General features: G+C 36.5%; 1 protein-coding gene across 1 annotated transcript in view; it reads right to left on the bottom strand.

The window, feature by feature from the left end:
* The window catches only part of cacna1g (calcium channel, voltage-dependent, T type, alpha 1G subunit), a 128,650-nt gene that overhangs the window by 69,312 nt on the left and 33,847 nt on the right, over positions 1-25,491 (bottom strand). Inside the window, exons 8-16 of the mRNA XM_084134731.1 lie at positions 24,072-24,451; positions 14,150-14,301; positions 12,207-12,392; positions 12,001-12,115; positions 11,310-11,465; positions 5,385-5,450; positions 2,273-2,366; positions 1,373-1,554; positions 164-643 (exon numbers count right to left, since the gene is read on the bottom strand). Coding sequence (XP_083990857.1) covers positions 164-643; positions 1,373-1,554; positions 2,273-2,366; positions 5,385-5,450; positions 11,310-11,465; positions 12,001-12,115; positions 12,207-12,392; positions 14,150-14,301; positions 24,072-24,451 — 1,811 coding nt within the window. The remainder of the gene's footprint in view (positions 1-163; positions 644-1,372; positions 1,555-2,272; positions 2,367-5,384; positions 5,451-11,309; positions 11,466-12,000; positions 12,116-12,206; positions 12,393-14,149; positions 14,302-24,071; positions 24,452-25,491) is intronic.

Here is a 25,491-nt window from a genome sequence, read left to right on the forward strand (position 1 = left end):
ATATGATCAGTAAGTTAGTTTCGTTAGAAATAGAAGATATAGATATACTTTTTCCTGTAATCTTATAACAACCAATTGAATAGAAGAAAATTGGTAGACATTTGTGATAGATCTACTAAGGAACAGAAAAATAGCTGTAATAAATCAAGTGTAATTTTCTCACCAGATTTCCTTCATCATCTGCATTGTCATCCTCGCTGTGGGGTTCATCTAGAGAGAACTGTGTGGTGGCTGTAGATGGAGAACTCTTCCCGTTGCTGAGGAAGTTGGGTGGCCTGGCGCTGTTTATGCTGGCGGAGCGATGCACGAATGGCACCTGCAGGGTGTCTGGAGGCAGATCAAACGAGCTACGCGTCTCCAGGGATTCCATGCGCCTGTGCCGAGGCCTGTGTCCCAGAGAGTCCGTCCTGGTGAGGGAGGCATCATCGCCCTCGGACATCCCCCCACCGCCTGCATTCTCTCCCGCTTCTCCCTCGTCTGAGCTGGACTGGCCATCGCCGGACAGCAAGGAGCGCCGTTCGCCAGACTGCCGTTTTTGCCTCTTGAGGCTGGGGGCTCGTCCCAGGCTATTCCAGCTGGAGCGCCTGCTGTTCCAGCTACTGGCTGAACTCCACGGGGCATTGGGGGAGCTCCGCGCACTCGACTGCAGAAATACGGGGAAAGGAACATGTCACTCTTGAATTACATCGCATTGGCTAACTCTAAAACCTGAGTGTGAACATTTTCGAGCAAAAATTAACTCCACCACATGTACAGAAAAAACTACTGGTGTGTGTTCAAATGCATTTATTTACATTATTATAAATTCAATTATATTATATTATATTATATTATATTATATTATATTATATTATATTATATTATATTATATTTAGGGCTGGGGGAATTAACGCGTTAAACATCTCAAATTAATCGCAAAGATTAACGCGTTAATTCGTAAAAAAAAAATAACGCAATTAACGCAGCACTTTTTTTATTTTGATAATTAGTAAAAAAAAAAAAAAAAAAAATCTGTTAAATTGATTATGTTGATTGCTTATTGAAAAAGAATAATATATTGATATATATTGATGTTTAATATTATTTTAATAATATTTTAATTATAGTTTAAATATTGTAATCATCAATATTTAAACTATAATTAAAATATTATTAAAATAATATTAAACATCAATATATCAATATATTATTCTTTTTCAATAAGCAATCAACAAAGCTATTATATATATATTGGGGGGAATGCAATTAATTGCAATTAATTACAGCAAATTCCAGCAAAGGAAGGAAGGAAGGAAGGAAGGAAGGAAGGAAGGAAGGAAGATGCGACTGTAGTTTGTCCAACTTTCTCTATCAGAGAACGGTAGTTACTGACCGGAGATTTATCTTGGCCATTGGGATCCATGGAGACATTGCTGCCTCTGCGGGATTCGTAGCCCAGAGCAGGGTCTCCTCCTCCTGATATCTTAGGGACAGGCATGGGTGTTGCAGCCGTATGAGTGATGAGGGGAGGGGTCAGGCTGGTCTTCAAATCCACATGGCCATTGATGGGCACAACTGTGGAAGGGACAGGGATAGTAAGCTCAACATCACTGACACTATAAAACATGACAGACAGCTGCAAAATGCATTAGGGACTATTTCAAGCATGAATTTTTCAAACAGCCTTTAATCTTCAAAAGGGACCATGATGCATTATGTCAAAAAGACAGAAATACACAGTATAAACCCACTGTTAGAAGGGTAAAAGGGTATCTGGGATAGCACAAAGCTAGCTTGTGGATGTCAAAATATAAGAGTGTACTTTAATCACATGTTTAATATTTAAAAAAAATAATGGCTTGTGTCCTGCAAAAACAATGTCAGTATACTCTATGGCTACATATTTTAGACAAGCTCATTTGACAATATCAGGACTAAACAATAGGGATGATCCACTGAAACAAACCCGAGTTCATAAATCTATAAACTCATAAAACCATGGATTTATAGTATAGCTGCACAATTTCCAGCTTGCTGAAAAAAAGCACAAAAATTGTTGTAGAGAACACTTACCAGTTAATGATAAATATAAATATTTCTATCAAATAAACAAACACATATTTCAATCAATCAATCAATCAATCAATCAATCAACCATTATTTTGGGTGGGGCCAGTTCATTTTTTGACAGGGCAAGTAAAAATCTTACTGGCCAGCAGAAAAGAAAAAAAAATATTGTTGAGACCTGAATATGTCATGTGCTTCAATGTAAACAATGCTCTGTGGGTCTCACCGGATGATGCCGACAGATCCTTCTTACATCCTGAAACATCATCCAAGCTCCGTGTATAAATATCTACGTCAGAGTTAGACTTTGAGGCATCACCCTGTATCAAATGCGGAAGATAAACAAACATTAGTTAGCAGGTCTTAGAGTTGCTGAGGCTCAGGGAATCATATTGCAGGGTGAGGAACAGGCAGGTGAGTGAGGGTGTGGTCTCCCCACCCCAGCGGCCCTCAAAAAAGGCCAGAGGGTGACTGGTATCTAAGGGAGAGACATCCTATCTGGGGTAATTCACAAAAACACAGTGCCGGCATGCATTTGACAGCACCAGGTTGCACTACCACTCTGAAACCACAAGTATCGTGTGCTAAAAATTAGTTAAATGTATCTTTCTGTATAGATTTAAGCAGATGATCTCATGGTCAGACCGCCTGCTATATTAGCGTAAGACACATCCACATGCGGGCAATTATGTTTGGGGTTTTTTCTCGGCTCACTGGAGGTACAGAACCAGTAGAGGAGGCACTTCCAATGATCAAGCAGGAGAAATAAACACTGCTATTTTTGTCAGAGTACTCATTACATTGTTTGGCCTGTGTCCTCCTCGTCCCCAGTCTTGGGCTAGTCTCAAAATGACTAAATGCCGAGAGTGTTTCAGTGTGGTCTAGCACAGAACTTCAACCCTGGGTGGTTTGTCAAAACAGAGACCACTGTTTAAGGACATGGATCACTCTCTCAGTTTGACCATTAAGGTGTCTATTTGTGGACGACTGTTGTAATTTAAATACAAAATGATAAAGATGCTAAAGGATTAAACATTTTTCCCCCTCATTGTGTTGTTACCTGATGTGAAAACGCCTATAGAAAACTCAATTTATACATTTCAGCATATATTCAGCATTTTCACAGTACTCAATGGAGATAATGGTCAAAGACAAAGAGGAGACACAGTGGAAACTATTCTGACAAACCTTGCACCTACGAAACAATGTATCCCATTGGCTTCACGTATTAACATCAAGCTGAATCAAAGCGTTGTGTGTTTTGGTCTCTGAAAAAAAAATCAATGCATTAGTAATGGGTGTGTAAATGGGTAAGGAACAAAAACAGAGCAAAATTTGAGTTTCACTGAAGCCAATGGGATTATTGCAACACTAATCACGTTACAATCGAACAGCAATTAATTCACATCATAACTACAATGAAAAACAGTGAATAGGACTTGTCAATAGGGAATAACACAATATATACGATACTAAGGCAACAAAAATCAAACTTGAAATAGTTTTGACACTGGAGTCAAGCTCCATAAGTCAAGACACAAGAGGGACTCCTTGACCCTTCTCAACAACAGTGAACAGTAAAACACAGCTGTGATAGGTTGAACTAGCAGAAAGGCACTACAAAGCTTCTTCAGGAACAAGCGACCACCTGCAGTTGGGCCCAAACTCCGACATGATCTTTCTGAGCAAAGAGACGTGGCAGAAATATAAAACACCTACAGTAGTCAAAACATGAAGTCAAAAGACATAGCTACATTTCCAACCCAATCTCATGAAAATGTATTATTTGAAAATGAAAATTTCATGAAATTACATGAAAATGTATGTATTAAAACGTATATTTGAAGAGTTCAGATGCAAAAGCCTCTAAGTGCCATCTGAAATTTTCTTCTAGAATGATCATTTTTATCAAGCTTGTATATTTACGTTCAATAATTTCACTTAAATGGCAATGCAAATGACCTATTAATTGTCATTTAAGTGAAATTACTTAACTTAAATATACAAGCTTTATAAAAATGATAATTCTAGAAGAAAATTTCAGATGGCACTTAGAGGCTTTTGCATCTGAACTCTTCATTTTATGTTTTGGCGAATTGGTAGTAAATTCATATGAATCTGAACTATTTTCTAGAAAAAAACTAAGCATGAACCTCCACCATGAGATTGTGTTGTACTTTTCTCATAAATGTCAAGATTTTCTTTGAATAACTTAAATTTCAGTCTGACATTTTCGTACGATCCCATTAAGCTATGTTTGCCAGAACTACTTTGGTCAGGTACAAGATGTGAAAGAAAGCCTACTGGGGTTCTACTGTCAATTAAGACATTAAGGTTGCTGTGCAACTGCTGCTTAACAATCACAGGTCTTAATTTGGGAATTCTCCTGGGCTTGACCAACCTTGCTGATAGAGAGATTTCAGGCATGTTTTGACATGAGATTTGCTAATAGCCCCTGAGTAAGGACTAGCGGAGGAGAGGTTTATTAGTTTGTTTGTCGAGGTGAAGGACTGGAAGACGTAAGAGACAAGTTCAAACCCTCAGAAAAAAAGGTCCAAAACAGATGACTAAGGCGGTACACTTTCAAAAGGTACACCTTTGTACCTTATTTACACATAAAGGGTGCATATTAGTACCTTAAAGGAGCATATTAGTACCTATATGGTATATATTGGGACCTTTTGAAAGGGTACCGCCCCAACGACAGCTTTAGTGCCATTTTCTCAGAGAGTGCACATAGCCATTGGTGCTCTCCATTTCATGGCATTTCCACTGCTAATGTCACCTAGCACAGCTGTATGAATGAAAACAAATACAGGATGTGATGTCCAGAACCACAAACAGACAGAGTCTCCTCAACAGGGTCAAGTGCTTCCACTCAGCTCTGGCTCACTGAATGGACTGAGTTATTGAACCCAGCGGAAAACTTTAAGTCTAGTTGAATAAAAAATATGATTATACCATGCAGAGCAATTCTACAAGATCAAAATGATTAAAGGAGTAAAGCAGTATTAAGAAACGTATCTGCATATTAAACGATTTTGAGACCTATTCACACAGACTTCCCAGTTGCCTTATTTGCACAGCAGTCTGTTTGGCTTTGTCTGATTTCGCTGAGGCTTTCCATAAGCCCAAACACATCCTTTCAGCCAGATAAAATAAAGCATGAGGCTCTACAAGGTTTGTACTCTGCCGCCAGGCATTGAGCAAGTGAACCTGAAGAAAGACTTTGAGTCAAGTCTGCTTCTACAAGAAACAATCACAAGTGACACTGTCCACAAACGCTGAGGTCCTCCTGGTTAGTCTCACTAGGTTACATCATGCGGAGAGCTACATACCCCTGAGTCTATAGGCAGCTGAATACAGCTCAGCTGGCCATGCAAATCGTCCTTCTTGGTTATTTCCTATAGTGGACACGTGTTCGGATTTTAACACACAGAGCGAAAAGGTAAGAAAGGGGAAAAAGCATAAAAAAGTGTTAGAAAATTGACAAAAGACAAAATTATGAGAAATTGTACTCCCACATTTCACTTAATACTTCTGTTGAAGTAAAAACAATTGTGCATTTTGGGTGGAGTTTAGGCTGTTAGTATGCTCGGTACAGTGAGTTTGTGGAGTCGATGCACCTCTTGATGGAAATAACATCACCACATTTATTTCCATCAAGAGGTGCATCAAGGTCAAGATCTTGTATTGACAATGCAAGAGTCAAGCACTCTGTAAAGTCTGCTTCAGCACATCCCAAATACTTTAAATGAATTTAAGGTCTGGACTCAGAGGTGCCAATTCATGAGTGAAAATTATTCTTTCACAATTTAGGGGGGTTGCTGGGGATATTATATTATATTATATTATATTATATTATATTATATTATATTATATTATATTATATTATATTATATTATATTATATTATATTATATTATATTATATTATATTATATGTGACCCTGGATCACAAAACCAGTCTTATGTTGCACGGGTATATTTGTGGCAATAGCCAACAAAACATTGTATGGGTCAAAATTATCGATTTTTCTTTTATGCCAAAAATCATTAGGATATTAAGTAAAGATCACGTTCCATGAAGATATTTTGTAAATTTCCAACCTTAAATATATAAAACATTTATTTTTGTGAATGGATGCAGCACAATCGCCAATAGAAATGGACAACTTTAAAGGCGATTTTCTCAACATTTCGATTTTTCTGTACCCTCAGATTCCAGATTTTCAAATAGTTGTATCTCGGCCAAATATTGTCCTATCCTAACAAACCATACATCAATGGAAAGATTATGTATTCAGCTTTCAGATGATTATTATATTATATTATATTATATTATATTATATTATATTATATTATATTATATTATATTATATTATATTATATTATATTATATTATATTATATTATATTATATTATATTATACTACAGGGCCGTTGAATGCTTGAATCTGATTGGTTGACAAACGTTCTAAGGTGTGCATTATTTTCAGGGAAACGCACGGCTAAAGTAGTTCCAGGCAGGTCTTGACCGCATTACAGTTCCATATCACTTCGCGTAGTCAACGGTAATAACGGAAAATAGGATACAATTCATAACAAGAAAAAGCATTTAGCCTCATGCGCTTGATCTGCAATTTTCAATGTCTAGCTTCACAATCAATGGAAACATGCAGTTTAATTTTAATAAATAAAGCATATAGTCCTATATAATCAATAGAAAATTAAACTAAATATAGGCTAAATAAATGGATTGTCCTGCAGCACGGATTTTTATTGCAGATAATTTAACAAATAAATAATTATTGATAGGCCTACTTGTTGTTAAAAGGGCTTTGTGTTTCATTTGGCTAGTCTACTGTCATCTGTCAATAATAGAAAAAAAGAATGAACGAATTAATTAAAACGAATTGAATTAATAAATAAAAAAATAATAATGACGCACATGCTTTTCTGTCTCATTATTGCAACATCTCTCTCTAATAACTGCATAAAGCCGGGGACATACTTTAAGGCTGGTTATGAATGTAATTTGATACTTATGACTGATCATGTCCAAACGCGTGTTCAGCGCGTTCAGTCTGTGTTCAGAGTCGGTGTTTAAAATCTGCTGCTGCGATGAAAACAGTCAGAGAATGTGTCAGCTAGTCGTGTGTCCCAGCATTAGTCTGCTATCAGTGGCTCAAACCTCCGTTACTAACTCTAAAATGACGTTTTGGAATTAGCAACGGAGGCATGGGATTAGATGCGTAAGAAATTAGTCCTACATACAAGAGCATTTTAATGACAAAAACTTTACAAACGTCTTGAAATACATAATCTGAACAATGTTTCGAGGTGTGGTAACTGTAGTATAAGCGGAATAATTGACTTCAGGCCGTTGAATTATTAGAAAAATAATGCACACCCGAGGTGAACGGCCACTCCGCTTCGCGTCGTGACCGCATTACCACCTCGGGTGTGCATTATTTTTCTAATAATTCAACGGCCTGTCGTCAATTATTCCTTACTTATATTATATTATAAATAATACATGCATTTATGGTGGCATAGTTACATAATTACACTACCAATCAAAAGTTTGGGGTCAGTAATACATTTATTTAGCAATGATGCATTGAATTGATCAGTAAAAACACTGTTTTAGAAAATTCTATTGCTTAAATAAATAAATAAAAAACAGTTCCATCAAAATATTAAGCCGCACAAATGATTTCAACATTAATAGCACCAATTCTGCATATATATTAGAATGATTTTTGAAGGATCATGTGAAACTGAAGACTGAGAGAAGATCATATGACTCCAGTCAGTGGCTGCTGAAAATTCAGCTTTGCCATCACAGAAATAAATTACATTTTAAAATAGATTTAACAAGTTATTTACACAATATTACTGTTTTTTATTATTATTATTTTTATTTTTTTATCAAATAAATGCAGCCTTGGTGAGAATAAGAAACAATTTCCTTTTTTAAAAATCATACCAACCCCAAACTGATTAGAGGTGTACAGTATATTTGACCTATATAGGTGCAACTGCAAAGATGGACACAAATTAAGTAGTAAGATAATGCTCACTGTAATGCTCACTGAACACACTGACATATAATCTGACATGCACGCTGTGATCCGAACAAGACTGTCTGTTTACAGCAGTGCGACTATGTGAAGCTTTTTGCTTCAGTGGACGGGACATTACGCCGTTGAGGGGACATTCATCCTGGTGCATGATCTCTCTGCTTCACACGCGTCATTCACCCACCAGTTTCCCCAGCAACCCTGACGCACTGAAAAGTTCGACCAACTAAAAATAAACATGAAGTTTGCAGAAAAAGATATTAAGTCAACAGTGTTCGTCAGTTGTACGGGAAAGCCGGAGAATACGGGCATTACATCAGTTGGGATGAGATTATAATATCTGATACACTTCGCTAAGGTAAAGGCAGATAGGGGTCAGCTGAGTGCGGGCTATCCTCTCTAATTTAAGAGTGGATAGTTGATTTTGAAGGCTTCTGAGCAACATAATTTCCTCTAAACTGCCATGACGCAGTATAAAAGATATTTCTATCTGGCAGGCAGGCACAGGAGAGGCACGCTCATCTTTTAGAGAGGGGAAAAAAACGAAAAACTGAGCTCCGTCCAGATATCACCTTCTCTCATGTTGACTAAAAGTCTGTGTCTGCTCATCCAAACTTAGAACTTTCTCTTTCACTACCATTATGCAAATTAAAATGAATGACAAACCAATTTTCAATTATGTGATTTGCTGTTCCTTTTGTAGTTGCTCTAATGAGGTGCTACAGAAAAAGCACTTTAAGATTTTTGATTCATAGTTCGTTATTCTAACAATGATTTTGCTTATTGGAACAATCAATCAAAATCTAGAGCTACTTTTTTTTCATTAAAAGTTTTTACGAATCTTTTAAATCGACCATGTGAGAAGAGGATATAATAAATTGTTAAGGTTTTAGATTTACACTAACATTTATCATGAGATAAGCGGTTTTGCATCCACTAAAAAGCTAAACAACAAAAGTTTTATTTTCAATAGTTCATCATACCTCATACCGTACAAATAAAGGTGATCAAAAATCCTAGATTTTTTGCACTGCATACACACGCCATCCTGCATGAATCGGTTTGTCTCTTTCCAAAGAGACAGTAATAAAACAAGCCCTCCACCCAAAATGATACATAGGTATAACATTTATATCTCTGATTTATCCTGAGCCTGGCCATTTTTGTGTGTGTGTGTCTGTCTTTCTGTCAGAGAAGAATGGCTGCTATGCATTGGGAGATAAGTTGTCTCATAAGATCATGGAAAAAGAAGGCGATAAAGCAAAAGAATGAAGGAAGGAGGATGAGAAGGAGCGCTCATGGGCGAGCATGAGTGTGGAGTAGGTACTCAGAGGTGTAAAGTCCAGGGGTCAGAAAGTAAAAGTCCTGCCATACATGTTTATTCCACCCATGAAAAACTGTGCTAATTAGCAAATCCAGGTGATTGGAACAAAATACTGAGAAGGACTTTTACTTTACTTTGAACCTGGACTTTATACCTCTGTAGGTACTATTATACACAGAACAAGAAACTCATCACTTAGTTGAATAAATAATACTACATAGTGTCCTAACCAGGCACAATGCGACAAAGCAACAGGCTTTCCAAGTGTCTGTCTTAACCAGTTGTGACAATGACACTATGTTTTGTTAGTTGCTTCTGTACTTCTATGGCACAAAGTCCCATTTCAGTTTTCTCAGCAGCCATCTTGGAAATGCTCCCAGGCAGCTATTTTCTAATCTAGACTATTTATCTACTTAAATAAGAAAGACCAAAATCTCCAAAGCTGTTTGTCAAGATAACGTATCCATAACATATTTTTAAATCAACAATAAAGACAAAAATGGTATTGTGTATTTAACATTTCAGCTCAAATTATGAATTTAGCTCAAATGACATACTATACACTATGCACTTAAACTACACAGCATGTACTATAGCCTAGTGTATGATATTTTCCACACTTTCTTAAATAACTACATCTTCAAAGAGCACTTATTAAGGCCCGTTCACACCAAGGATGATATAGTACATATAAATTATATAAAATGATAAATATAAAGTTTTAATAATCATTCTAAATTCTTTGAGAATAGGGAAGTCCACGCCACAGCTATAACAATATTGACGGAGAATAATGATACATTGGAATCACTTCCAGAATTTATTTTCCAGCTGGAGAGTTGTGAAAACATTGGCAGCCAATCAGAATCCATCCAACTTTAAAGAACCTGAACATTAAAGGTTGCACATGCTACTGCAGCGCACACTTATAACACTTGTAATTGTGCGTTGGTATGGAGAGTATAGTTATTATAGTTATGATAAATATAAAGTGTGAACGTGACTATTGTTGGGATTTTTTTTAACGTGAACACACTACTCACAGTATTTTTACCACAAAATAGCATAGAAAGGTGCATAAGTATGCAACTTAAGACACCCCTACATTTTTTATATTACGTTGGTCTGGTTAAACTACATTTTAAGTAAAAAAAGTTGAAAGGAAAGACTTCTCACAGCTGCTATTTAACCATTATGATTTCTCCCATTCACCCCAATATACTGGCTAACTTCAGAATAGCATACTAGCGTACAACTCTTAGAATTTATGCCATAGGAGTAGGATGCTAGTATTCTTTTCTGAAAATAAACCAGTATCTCTTTTAAGTGGTTTTGTGCTTCATATCCCTGCCCACACGAAATTCACTGGACCATCGCTCTTCACATATAATAAACCTCAAAAAAGGATGGGAAGAGATTGATAAAAAAGTTTTACAGGGCAAATTATATGACAAATCCTTCAAGTACCTCAAAGAAAATCATAAAAAGGCTGCTGTTTAGTCATGAAAATTCAAGGTACATGTTCTTAGTTTCACACTCTTCTGTGGAGTGGAAGTGAGAAAGCACACAAACAGATTGGCTGTGATTTTGTTGCGTCAAGCGACATTTTTTTCTTTCAGTCTCGACAGAAAAATTGCTTAAATTCACTTGAATCTTGTCACATCGTGACTGTTTAGGACATAGTGTTAGACGAAGGGGACAGGAGAGAGCTAGAGGAGAAAGAAAGAAGAAAGATATGGTGTTGGATTATGTGCTAGACTCTAAAGAACAAAAAGGAGAAGACAGACTGTCAAAGTGAATGGGAGGGGGGGAAAAGAGGATGAAAGTGTTCAGGCTAGTTTGGAGAATGGCTTTACCTCTGTTTGGAATCCCTCCACTAAGATGGCCACCAACAGGTTGAACAGGACATAGTTTCCAAAAGTCATGAGGGCGATGAAGTACAGAGCAGCCACTGGAGAGGTGGAGGCCATCCCATTATACAGTACCTTATTCCAGTCCTCCTGAGTCAATATCTGATGAACATCAACATATTAGACAAACATCAGCAACAAATACACAATCAAATTGTTATTTACACTCATGTTCAAAAACTGGGGTTGTGTAAGATTTTTTTGAAAGAAGTTTCTGAAAGAAGGCTGCATTTATTTGAATAAAAAAACACAGTAGAAACCGCAATATTGTGAATTGTCAATACTGTTTTTAACAATAATTTTTCATTGTTAGTTGATGTTAACTAATGTAAACAAATGGAGCCTTAATGAATAAAGTGTTACCTATAAATATATTAACTGTCATTTTTGATCAATTTAATGCATCATTGCTTCATAAAAGTATTAATTTCTTACAAAAAATAAATAAAATACTGACTCCAACATTTTGAACATGTACATGTGTTTGAAATGTGCTTCATATGACCATGTATAATTACTTGGGATCACAAAACATGTCGGATCTGTATTTAGTGATGTCCACTTATGATCGGATCACTCAAGATGAGAAAAGTTGCCTGAATGGAATAGCAGTTTGTGTAAAATGCAAGAATCTTGCCTGAAAAACTGTAACAATGGCCCACAGCAAAGAGTCAAAGTTCTTGCGGTCAGGAAGAGTGTCTCCATCTCTCTCAGAGCCGAATTTACATCCAAACAGGTGCATGCCTAGAATACTGTAAAAAAAAAAAAAAAATACAGTTAAAGGAAAAATAAATGGACAGAATACAGTACATTCAAACTGCACAAAATGATCTCTAATCTTGCCTGAAAATGAATATGAAAAGCATAAGCAGCATGCAGAAGGTGGCCACGTTGTCCATGGTCTTCATCAGGACCACCAGCTGCCTCTGTAGGGCGGGCATGAAGCGAACCAACTTCAACACCCGCATGAGTCTGAAGGTCCGCAGCACCGATAAACCTCCTCCCTGCTGACCAACAATTTCCCAGACGCTGTCAACACATATAAACACACAGATCTGACTATCTGGCAGAATGCATAAGATGGACAATGCTTAAACATATCCCGACTACCATAGTTACCCTTTAGAGGGGAGAAATCCAATAGATTGGGTAATTTCTTGAAAGAAAAACAATCCAACGTGTTTCGGTGCGGTGTTAGAGCGGTTTGTTGCATTTCAAAGTAAGCAAAAAATGCCACCAGCTATTTGAATATATGAAGCTATCTCAAATAGTAAATATTGGCTTAAAAAAAGCAGAATGACAATTTTTATTTTATGTAAAGTTACTGCATATTTTTTGAGTAAGGATGCGTTAAATTGATAGTAAAAGTGACAGCAAAGTATTTATACAGTTTAAAAATATATATTTTTCCAATACATGCTGTTCTTTTGAACTTTTCATTCACCAAAAACTTCATGGTTTCCACAAAAAAAAAAGAAAGAAAAAAAAGCAGCACTGTACTGTTGCTTGGGCACCAAATCAGCATATTAGAATGATTTCTGAAGGATCACGTGACAATATAAATAGAAAACATGTATTTTAAATTGTAATAATATTACTGTTTTGACTATGTTTGGTCAAATAAATGCAGCCTAGGTGAGCATAAAAGACTTAAAGCTACACTGTGTAATTTTTTAAGCTGATTCTTAGCAAAAAACACTTTGTTCTTTCAAAATGATATGTGCTCATTAATGTGTAATTACTTCTACCAACTAATCAAGAATTCTCGTAAGCGTAGAATGTGCCATTTAGAATACATACGAGCGAGTCGCTCGAATGGCGGCAGCCATGTTGCGCCTCCATCTTGAAAATACATTAGCCAAAGAGAGACGTACCTGGAAATTCAAGCTTCGCCTTTCGCGTTTTGACACTCAGTGGCACCGTGACGAATGCGAGGGGGAGATTGCTTGCGAATGCCGGCAGATTTGAAACAATAAGGCCACCGTAGGAGTTAAAACGCCCTCGGAATGGGAGGGGCTAGAAAGTAATATTCAGTTGGTAGTCATAAACAATTTCACTGCTAGATGGGAGAAAATCCTACACAGTGTAGCTTTAAGAAAGAAAAAGAAAAAAACGTACCGACCCAAAACTTTTGAATGGTATGCAGATTCACAACACATCACATTTGTGTGGAGGAGACTGAATTCCATCAGACTGGATTCCATTCATTCATTTCAATTATTATTTTACTGTCTATTAAATAATTAACTAATATTTGATGTTTCATCATTCTTGTTCATTTAAAAAAAGCTGCTTATTTTGTGCTTGTTACATATTTGCTGCTTGTTTTACCATCAAAGGATGATTGCGTTACTATGGTAACCCCCCCCCCCCCACACACACACGTTAAACCACGCCCCCAGAATAGTGTGTGTTGGTGACTGTATCTATGCAACATGATGAGCATTAATAAATGCAAGAAACCATCATAACATCGTACCATGCCAAATCTTTTGCATGTTGAGAAGTCTTAGTATATGCTAATTCATGGCAATTGTGAATGAATGGGCGTGAAATTGCAGCATTCATCAAGACAGCTGACAGTCATCAGACTGAACAGGCAACAGATGTCCCATCATTCAATAATAGCTGCATTCTGTCTGGCTGTCACTGTTGTGATATAACACACTGCCAGTGTGCATTTTCAGAAATGAAGATGAACATCAATAAACAGTGATGCAGGCAGCGTTATTATTGTAACACACATTTAAAAGTTCTAAAAAAGGAATGAGGATGATGATGTATACCTGATTACTACAATAATGCCGTCAAATATATTGTAAGGGTTCTTGATGTAGCCGAATGGACCATAGACCAGCATTTTTAGGAGCATCTCCAGCGCAAACAAACTGGTGAAGACGATATTACTGATTTCCAGAGCATTCGTCAACTCGTCAGGCTGAAAAAGAAAAAAAGAGAGAGAAGAAGATAAAAACCCAGACTATCACAGAGATGCGCCATATCAGTACAGTTGCGAAGGTCACATCATGTCATAATAGTGAGAATAATTGCAAGATGAACTGCTTACAAATATGATGATTTTGAAAACCGTGCTCCTGGCACTCATTTGAAAATGAAATATAAAAAGAAAAGAAGGAGGGAAGGCTGTTCATAAGGACACACATTTTCATTAAAACATTATTTTATTGAGCAAATACAGTCTCTGAAAAAGAATAACAAATTTCAGCAGTGAAATATGGGCAATTCTTTTACCTGCATCCCCATCATTTTATGTACCATGGGTTATTAAAAATAACACATTTTGACAACAATCTTGAAACACTCTTACCATGCCTTCATCATTTATTTTTGACATCTTTGAGTTTGTGACATCATATCCTGTTGCAGGGTCTAAAGTAATTAACAAACAGCTATCAGCCAGTTCCGATACCAATATTTGAACTCTCATTTGAACTTTCTTTTTTTAACTCTTGTCATTAACTCTTAAATGCACAAGTGTTTCGCCAATCATCATTACATTTAGGTTTTTAGCGACCCGGATCTATATCTAACACGGATGAACCTCTAACTGCCGTAATAGTATTAAGCTCTCCTGATAATTATATAATAATACTTACAAAAGAATAAAATAAACCATATTTCGTTTCCTTCTGGAAAGGGATCAATTTAAGCAGATGTTTTAGCCATCATTACTGTCATCGTCAGAGCTCATTTCCCCAATATATTAAACATCTGGCTCATATTTGCGATCTCAACCATATTCTTTAAACTATCGCTTTCAGTGTTTTTAAAATTCATATTTTGATCGCTGACAGCTTCTTCACCAGATCCACCATCAAGTGACAGCGAGACTAATATTTGATTGCGTACAGTACTCGCTCTACAGTAAATAGTTGAGCCATTTCAAGTTTTGCTGATTATACTTGTGTATTCTTTTGTTTTATACCTGCGGTAATTATGATATAAGTCATTGCCACCTTTAAGAATAAAGGTGCATTGCACTTAATTATTGTTGTGCAGAAAAAATATACGAACACTATCACATTCCTCGGGTCGCTAGTGACCCAATACACTTTTACAAAAAACGAATTAGAAAACAGACATAATTGGAGTACTAAAAAAGTTTATGCTTACTGTGATTTTAAAAAATGAATGAGGGGAAGAGTAGTAAATGATGTCCTAGGTCGATAAAGACCGCTTTGATCATGTTTTAAATCAGCAAAGTTCAAAAACACATGCATTAAGTTATAGTATCTTATTGCTACATCAAATAATTTTCAATGAACATGTATTGGATCAATTTAACATTCAACAGGCCAACATTATAAGAGAGGCACAAAAGCTCGAAACAACAAACAAAAAAGACAACATGACAACCTTCAGAGGTTATTTTTTTTGTAATCAAATATCAACATTAACTCATATTTTACTTATTATTATAGAACATTAATTATTTCTTAATAAACTCATTAACAAATAATTCCAGTGATGTTGCTTTATATATCAAATATATATATGTTGCTACTTCAGCAAAAGATTGGCTACTTTTTCCCCACTAAACTGTACAATCTATATTTTGTAGAGATTTAATTTTGTTTAGGCAAGCATTTAATTATTTAACCCATTGGATTATGCAATAATTGTTTTTTAATATCTGCCTTTTTCATTTATCAAAAATCGGTGGCTAATACATCGGTGCATATGAAAAAACACAATATACACTTTGAAGATATTGCAAAATGCAAGAAAATGGAAATGCATTTTTTAGAGGTTGTCTCAATGCATGTATCTCTATAGACCATCCGAAACAGCTACAGACTACAGATCTCCAGAAGTGTCACTCTTCGGTCTGCCTGGCTATTTGATACAAAAACTCGCAAAGCATTTGAAAATAATATGTTACATAAGAAAAATAAATTCTAAAAACGAATTTTATTCGAATTTTCTCAACTCCAAATGGCCTGAGCCATATTTTGATCTCATTTAATTAAACAGAACACAGACCCACACTTTCATGGCCTCATATCTCCTAATAGATTACGGTGCAGACTGTGCTAGTTAAACAAACTTGGGGATTAACTTTTTGACATCATAAACACTAAGTTTCTCATTGTTCCTTTGTTTTATCAGAGCACATTGTCTCGAATGACTGGAAGCTGAACTTAAAATTCAGATGCAGGTGAACTAAAAAGAAAGAACAGCAGATTCCCTGGTGTAATTGATGTAGTTGATAGTTCGGTATGCAGAGAAAAAAAGATTTTATTTATTTATTTTTATGAGGCAGGGGTGAATTGAAGGAGAGACATATGGGCCGGTTCATATTTCGCTTAGTTTTTTTTTTTTTTTTTTTTTCGATTGTAAAAATGAGACTGGGCAAGAGACCCAGCACGCATAACACATTCTTGAAACATCACAGCTAGCTGGGTTTAATGAACAGAGTCTTAAACGCCTGAAAACAAAACACAACATCCCCAAGCACGCAACTATTTGCCTATGAAAACTAACAGTGATTTTAAGAGAGAGACATTTAGACAGGTCACCGAACTTCAGAGCTTTAAATGATGACAAAAAACTATGTAGCCACTCTAATTGTTTTACTGAGATGATTGTTTCCGCAAAGTAATGAGGAAAAAATACAATTACATACTGTGCATGAAATGAAAAATAACATCTATATTAGCTAATAGAATTAAATGTAATCTAATCAGATTTAGAAGTGGTCCGTGGAGCACGATGATGAAGTGTGGGGCTATTTGTGGTGTTTCACAGAGGTAGGGAAGAAAGCCAGCAGTTTTTCTTTTTTTCTTTTTTTAGCTGTTTCTGGATCTGAGCAGCTGAGGGTTGGGCACCGTCTACCCAGCAGGAGCTTGCACTTGGCCTCTTCATTGGGTGAGGCCCTTCAGTTCAAATCAGGACCACTTGTGGGAAGAGTACATCACACACCAGTCTCTGCAGGAGTGATTTTTCCGGGAACGGCAAGGCTGAAGACTAACGCTGAATTCTTTGAAAGGTTTTGATTCACGAAACATCAGACGTTCATTTTTTTCTCAGTTCTTTACTTTCTATGTCTAGAACATCTAAAAAATTATGGAGCCCCTATAGAGGGACATGGTGATAGTAGTAGTAAAAAAAAAAAAAGCAATCAAAATCGAACCAAGTGTGAATGCACCCCAAGTATTCCCTGAGAAATGTTGTGATCGCTCGTAAAAAAAATTCTGGTTAATATTATTTTTCCTTCCATCTCATATTTTTTCCATCACCATGTCCTCTTAGGAGCTTCATAAAAAAATAAAAAATAAAGGATATTTTGAGCCTAATATGTGTTATTTTACTTAAAGGAATAGTTCACTTCAAGAATATCAGTAACCAGACAGTTGATGTACCCCATTGACTTCCATAGTAGGAAAAAAATACTATGGAAGTCAATGGGGTACATCAACTGTTTGGTTACTGACATTCTTCAAAATATCTTTTTTTTTTTCGCTTAGAAGAAGAAAGAAATCCATACAGGTTTGAAACAACTTGAGGGTGAGTAAATGATGACAATTTTCATTTTGATGTGAACTATTCCTTTAAAGGGTTCAAAAATACTATGTTAAGACAGTGTTGGTGTGAAACATCCAGACAGGGAGCTCAGACAAGCCTGAACTTCAGACCCCTCTTCAGATGAACTGCTCTTAAAGGGCCATATCTCACCAGCTGCACTCCGCTATCAGCTGCTGCTCATTCCAGCACATAGCAAACGCGAGATCACTGTCCCTTTATCTAATTATACAGCTCCAATAAACAAAGCACTGTGCCATGGGAAACATACAGGTATATGTATATATAATCTAGGGTGCACATTTCAAATCTGAAAATCTATTTGTGAGTCTGTATATATACACACCTATTTGTTTGTTTTCCGGTTTATGTTAATATTTTCTAATTTACATACAGACTTATAATGAACACATACACTGAGGTCCACAGTAAATATATTCCATGGTCCTAAATCACATACAAGTCCGATGTTTTGCAATGTGACCTCAGTCTGAACAGTCATCGGAATTCATGCGACTTTTACATCGCTCAATAGTCAACATTAGTCACAATTCTCCACTGATGGGAGTTACTACAAAGATTTTACCTACTAGTTGTTCTTCGGTCACTTTGTGAATATGGAATACTCATAAGTATTACAGTGACAGCTCTATTCAAGCAAAACTTTGAAAAACTGTGAGAAAAACATTGCCCTCCTTATCCTTGTCTGTAAATGTCTGTCTCATGTAAATGCTGACTTCAGTATAACCTCTGTGTTTACATCTGTATAATTCCGTGCTGCGTGCCGACTTTGTCATTGTTCTTTTGCGGATGTGGTTCAATTCAGGATCGTGACCTGTTCACACTCAAATCTGATACTGGCCACATTTAAAAAAACATAATGTGAAATAAATAAATAATAAAAATCAGATATGAGCAATAAATCAGAATGGACCACTAAGGCTTGCGGTGAGAACGTAGCCTTAGAGACCCCTGATGGGTCATTGTGTTCAGTTGTCACTGATGGAAGCTGAAGAGGTTGTTCTCTTCTGAGGAAAGCTTTACAGTGCTCATATAAAAAAATAAAATAAAAAAAAACCTTCCCTTGGCAAAAGCACCACTGTGGTGGCCACTTCCCAAGTATGAGATATGCGTTTCCCCATTACCAACAATGACGAGTACATGCTTTACATCCAGTGAAACAGAAATTGTTCGAAATAATTTAAGCCCATGACGAGCAGTTGAGATCGTTTCATTGAAGCATAAACTAGCTGGTCTCATTTCCTCTCATTATGTAAACCTCATTATGGCTAAAATGGCTTTTAGACAAGCTAAAAGTTCACCACATGTTCACCACATAATGGTTTGAATAGACTAAAACAACTAAGTAAGATAAATAAGTAAATAAATGCTTGAGGCAGATGTGCAGTGGACAAAATACTGACATTTTAAAGACCCCACAACATTTTCTATTGAGACAGGAAGTTGGGGTTGCATATCGCAAAGGGCTCATATATTTCATTTCTTTCCTAACACAAAATTGATAATTTTTGCATTTGGTTAAACCCATGCAGTTAAACACCCACATATATGCTCTGATCTGAGGATAGGAGCTCATTGCTGTATTTGCAATTATAACTAGGCCAAACTATCATTACAAAGATTGTGTGAAGTCCCAGGGCAAGTCCTGATACAAAGCAAGCCACCCTCTGTATTCATTAACTTTCATAGCCAGAGCAACAATAACCATTATGCCCCAATAGCACATCAGGAAGGGAAAGGAAGAAAAGGGGCAGCGTGGGAGGAAGAGGTTGAAAGACACATAGAGAGAGAGATTCCCAGCAGAGATGCTTGTTGAGATTGTGTACTGGGTTAATGAGTGGCTTGGAATTGTGTGGAATTTTCTTATGATGCTAAATATTCATGTCCCTGAATGAAGACACAGTTCTTTATTCATGTATAACACAGGGTGAGGGATAAGACAGTAACATCCTCCTCTCTAAACTATGAACCAGACCTGCACCGCCAGTCCGCAGGGAAACTTAAATGAATTCATAGCGCATGTAAGATTAAGAGCTTAAAATAATTCACCTACAAGTATGTCAACAAGAAACTTAAGCTGGAAAACAGGGTATAGATAAACATGGTACGTGACACATACTGTAGCATCTCCTACACCACAACAAGGGGTTGAGAAGTTGAAAATGTTTGAAATCTGTCAATATTCCAAACAGAGGAAATTCAGAGCAATATTCCTATGAGGCACAACATTTCATATTCAGAGAAGGGATAATCACATCACTGCTTTTTGACACAGCTGCCAATTAGGGTGGCCATACGTCCGGATTTTGGCTGGACAGTCTGGATTTTAAGCCCCCTGTCCGGCGCAGCCTCAAGCCGGACACTCATTTGTCCTCCTTTTTGGAGTTGCGCTGAATCGGCAAAAAAAAAAAAAAACACTCTAGAATCTTTATTGGCTTTAAATGACCACTTTAGAGTCCTATGCAATTATTCTTGCCTCTCTAAATGCCGCAAAGTGTCCTCCTTTTTGGTGTTAGGGAAATGGCCACCCTACTGCCAATAGCCAGTGACTTAAGAAAATTTACCGGCCATAAATATTTTCTTTTTACCAGCCATGAAACTGTTTTTGCAAGTCAAGTTTTTCAGTCAAGAGCAGTGAGTAATTTTTCTTTGCCTTTTGTTGTTTGATTAACATTAAGGACAGATGGCAACAGGTATATTAGGCTGCTGTCACTTTAAGAGCTAATGCACGGATCCAATATACTGAAACATGTTTTTTTTTCTCAACTGTTCATGTTCACTTAAGACATAACTGACTATGTTTACAAGGGTACTCGCCAATACGGGCGTTTTCAAGCGCAAGACGACGTGAAAGGGTTCAATTCAGTATTCGCGCACTATCTGATGCGGATTTCTAGATGCGCTTCGAATGTTTGTGTACATAAAACTTCCCACACAGCGAGTAGCGAATTGAGTTCCCTTTCACGTCTTCTTGCGCTTGAGTATTTAAATTGGCAAGGCTTAAACTTTCGGGACGATGCAGCACTTGCCTGTCAACTGTCCCGACCGTTGTTCACATTCGTTCACGTTCGTGTTCTGACACCATTGCATAAAAATATTACCGTCAACTGGCGTCGTTTCATATACTCACTCACATTTGGCGCTTGGCAAGTGTTAATTTTAGGCCCTGGTTGTATGGGTGCAATATTATGGGAGGCAAATATCCCTTTTTGGATAAAACAGTTGACAGATATATTGCTCGAAATGGAAGGGAAACAGCAGCAACGCCAAGAACTAAACGAAACAGAATGGGCTGAGGAGCTTTTGAACAACTTGGGCTAAAGGTAGAATGTGAAAACTGATGGAAAAGAGAGATGGAGATGTGCCTGTGGATTTATTTTTAACCTCTAAAATAAAAAGCACACACTTCAGCTCTGTAAATAGCTGCCATGTGGTCAAGTTTTGTGTGGTTTTCATGCGTAAGATCAAGCGATCAACATGTCTCCTCTCCAAGAAACACAGAGCGGGGTCTGGAAGGAGGCTGCACAGAACACTGCTCAGATCAATGTAGCAAAACTTCTTCTGCCTTTTTTCTTCAGTCATTCACATATTCCCCCCTTTGGCTACATTCTGTGAAACTCCACTTGATCTTAACTTCATCCAGAAATGTGTGATTTTTCCATCTGTACCGCACAATGGAATAACAAAACTGGACAACACAGCATTTAATAATGTTTCGAACCCTACTAGCAACATTTCAAGCCCAGGATTGGCAAACAAAGCTAGAATTGTTGCAGTCGAGAGCTTCTTCTTCATTCCAAAGTGGGTTTAAAAAGTAATGCAGGATGTCAGAGATCGGAAGAGAGGAGCACAGACAAGTCTGAAAGACAAAAGGCAATAGAAGCTTCAGGAATGAACAGATGCAATTAGCCAGATTGGAAGTTTTATGGGGATCAGAAAACCCAAGTGACCTTATGCATCCAAATTCTTGCTCTATCTCAGTCTCCAATTCTCCAGATGGACTGCGCCGTAAAGACGACGTTCACTGCCAGAATTCCCCGGGAGTTTACAGGGAACAAAACGAGAGGAGAGACAAAAGAAGCAGAAGTCCTGAGGGGGAGAGGAATGCCATCCGTGTGTTGTTGTTTGTCTGTGAGTGCGCTAGCTTCTTTCAGACTACGGCAAACAACGAAGGAGACAAGTATAGACAATGGAAAGCACTAGATCCCATTTCCATTCCAGGTCCACCATTCTCGCATGCTAAAATATACTGTACATTACCGTTTTTTATTTTAAGAAAGGAATAATTTTATTAAGCAAGTAAGCATTACACTGATCAGTAAAAACATTTATAATGTTACAAAAAATATCTATTTAAAATATATTTTTATGACCTTACTATTCGTCTAAGAATCCTGAAAAAAATAATCCTCACAAAAACATATTAAACAGCACAGCTATCTTCAGTATTATTAACAATAAGAAATGTTTATTGAGCACCAAATCAGCATATTAAAATGATTTCTGAAGGATCATGTGTCACTGAAGACTGGGATAATGGCTGCTGAAAATATTACTGTTTTTACTGTAGCTGTGGTCAAATAAATGCAGTCTCTCTGACTCAAAACTTTTGAATAGTAGTTTACCTCCATCCAGGGTCAAAGTCAGGGGGGACAAATGAGAAACGTTGCTCCTGCTTGGTGCCCCCGAAAATTTCATCCAGTGAATTCATGTGATGACTCTCTATCTAATAAAACACATTCACGTTTGGTAGGGTGGTCACTTGAGTTCACAAGGTAGAGAACCAAAAATTCTTACATTGCCCGCATATTTGCTCCTGGATGCCAGCAGACGCTCCCATTTATTTCATATTTTTTTGAATAACACTCAAATGACCAGAATAAATCATTCTAATCAGAGTCAGTGATGATAAATGTTGTTTTCTTGTCTGAGAATCAACCATTTTCTGTGAAAAATACAAAACTCTATATCACTTTATCATCCTTCAAAGTTGCAATGTCTCATAAAATACTGATAATTTTCCTAGTTGTTCATGTCAAAGCCCTGAGTTATGACTTCAATCACGAGCGAGGGGGGCATGAACTGTGGTGTGTGCTCTCCAAAGGATCTGGAAGGCATGAGGCATGCGAGCACACTGTGTAAACACAGTACAATGAATTTCAGATGTGTGCCAGTTGCCCTTTTTCTTCAGTGCAGCCCTCAGACTCGTGCTCATTCTCTAGTATGGTGAATTACCCCTACAATGCTAAACAACAAAAACATGCTGCATACAGAAAGTCTTGCATTCCGTAATACTGCAGGAAAGGGCAGTTGGGGCAGAGTGGTATATTATGTGTTGAAAAAATATAAATATGACATACACTATGTTCAAAAGTTGGGGGTCGGTAAGATTGGTTATAAAGTTTTTGAAAGAAGTCTCTTATGCTCAACAAGGCTGTATTTATTTGATCAAAAATACAGTAAAAACATGAATATTGTGAAATAATATTACGATTTAAAAAAAAAAAAGCTTTCTACGTTAATATATTTGAATATATATTTCAATAAAGCTGAATTTTCCGCAGCCATTACTCCCGTCTTTAGTGCCACATGATCCTTCAAAAATCATTTTAATATGCTGATTTGCTGATCTTATTATTATCGATGTTAAAAATAGTTGTGCTTCTTAATATTTTTTAGAAAACCAAGATATATATTTTTTTCATGATTCTTTGATGAATGGAAAGTTCAATAGAACAGCATTTATTTAAAATAGAAATATTTTGTAGCATTACAAATGTCTTTACTGTCTACTTTTGATATATTTAATGCAACCTTGTTGAGTAAAAATATTATTTAAAAAAATATTATTATATAAAACAAAAATCGTACTGACCCCAAACTTTTGAACAGTAGTGTATAAAGTCCGATTTATTAGATTTACAAGCACAATTACATTTAAATAAACAATTGTGAGATATGAAGATAGTTATGAGAAATTATGACAATTGTGAGATAAAGTACCAATAATTTTGAGGTATGAAGCCATGTAGTGATATGTAAAGATGCAATTACTTGGAATTAAAATAGAGGCAAAGACATAATTTTATCTTGAGGGTTTCCAGATATCAAATCAGTGAGAACAGCATAGAGACATGCACTAACCTGGTCATGAAACTCGATGCCCATGCTTAGTGTGTTAATGAGAATGGCGATCATTATTCCTCGTCCGAAATACTTGCTGTCCACGATCTTACGGAAAGTGTCGCACACCAGCCTCCAGAAATGGACCACCTTTGCTGCTCGAGCTCCTAATGCAAACTTCTTCTTTTTGTTGGTATCTCTGCTGTCCCGATAATGGGCATCCTGTGTGAACTCATACACGCCCTCACTGTCAGAGTCTGCCGTCTCATTCCCATCCATTCCCTCTGAGTCATTTCCCATCGATTTGGCACAATACGGACACGTCTCAGGGTCAAAGGTCAAAGTGGTTTCTAAGTTTGGGCCACTGCTATTCATGAGGGCATCCTTGCAGACGATCTTGCCTGAAATGTATAAGACATTATACATCAGAAAAAAAAAATGCATAAAAATATCTATCTATCTATCTATCTATCTATCTATCTATCTATCTATCTATCTATCTATCTATCTATCTATCTATCTATCTGTCTAATGTTAATTTTAACATAGAAATAATGCTAATTTTCAAAGTTAAAATTTTAAATAAAAACACTTAATTTGATATAATAGTTGGAATATGCAAAAATATGCACATCAAATAAAAGAATGTAAGGTGTATTGTAACAGTAAGTACCACTGCAGATCACACTTTTTTTATGTTTTTTGTGTTTATGGTTGGTTTATTGTTTTTCAATTTTCAGCAATTCTGGCAAAACAAAATATAAAAAAAACATAAGTATTTATTTTTAAAGAATCACACAACATTTAATCATAATTTCCACATATACATCTACACACACTTTAATTTTCTTGATTAATTTATTGCACATTTTAATTTGCTTTAATAGCTGAAAATTGCAAAACTATGTACATCACATCAAAGGATGAAAGGTTGAGAGACAACACGGCGGTTTTTGCCCTTAAGGACCAAACTTATTGATTTGCTTTGAATAATCTTTTAATATATATATATATATATATATATATATATATATATATATATATATATATATATATATATATATATATGTATATATATACAGTGAGGAAAATAAGTATTTGAACACCCTGCTATTTTGCAAGTTCTCCCACTTGGAAATCATGGAGGGGTCTGAAATTGTCATTGTAGGTGCATGTCCACTGTGAGAGACATAATCTAAAAAAAAAATCCAGAAATCACAATATATGATTTTTTAACTATTTATTTGTATGATACAGCTGCAAATAAGTATTTGAACACCTGTCTATCAGCTAGAATTCTGACCCTCAAAGACCTGTTAGTCTGCCTTTAAAATGTCCACCTCCACTCCATTTATTATCCTAAATTAGATGCACCTGTTTGAGGTCGTTCGCTGCATAAAGACACCTGTCCACCCCATACAATCAGTAAGAATCCAACTAC

This window comes from Abramis brama (assembly GCF_963993115.1).
Source record: "Abramis brama genome assembly, chromosome: 14".
Classification (NCBI taxonomy): Eukaryota; Metazoa; Chordata; class Actinopteri; order Cypriniformes; family Leuciscidae; genus Abramis; species Abramis brama.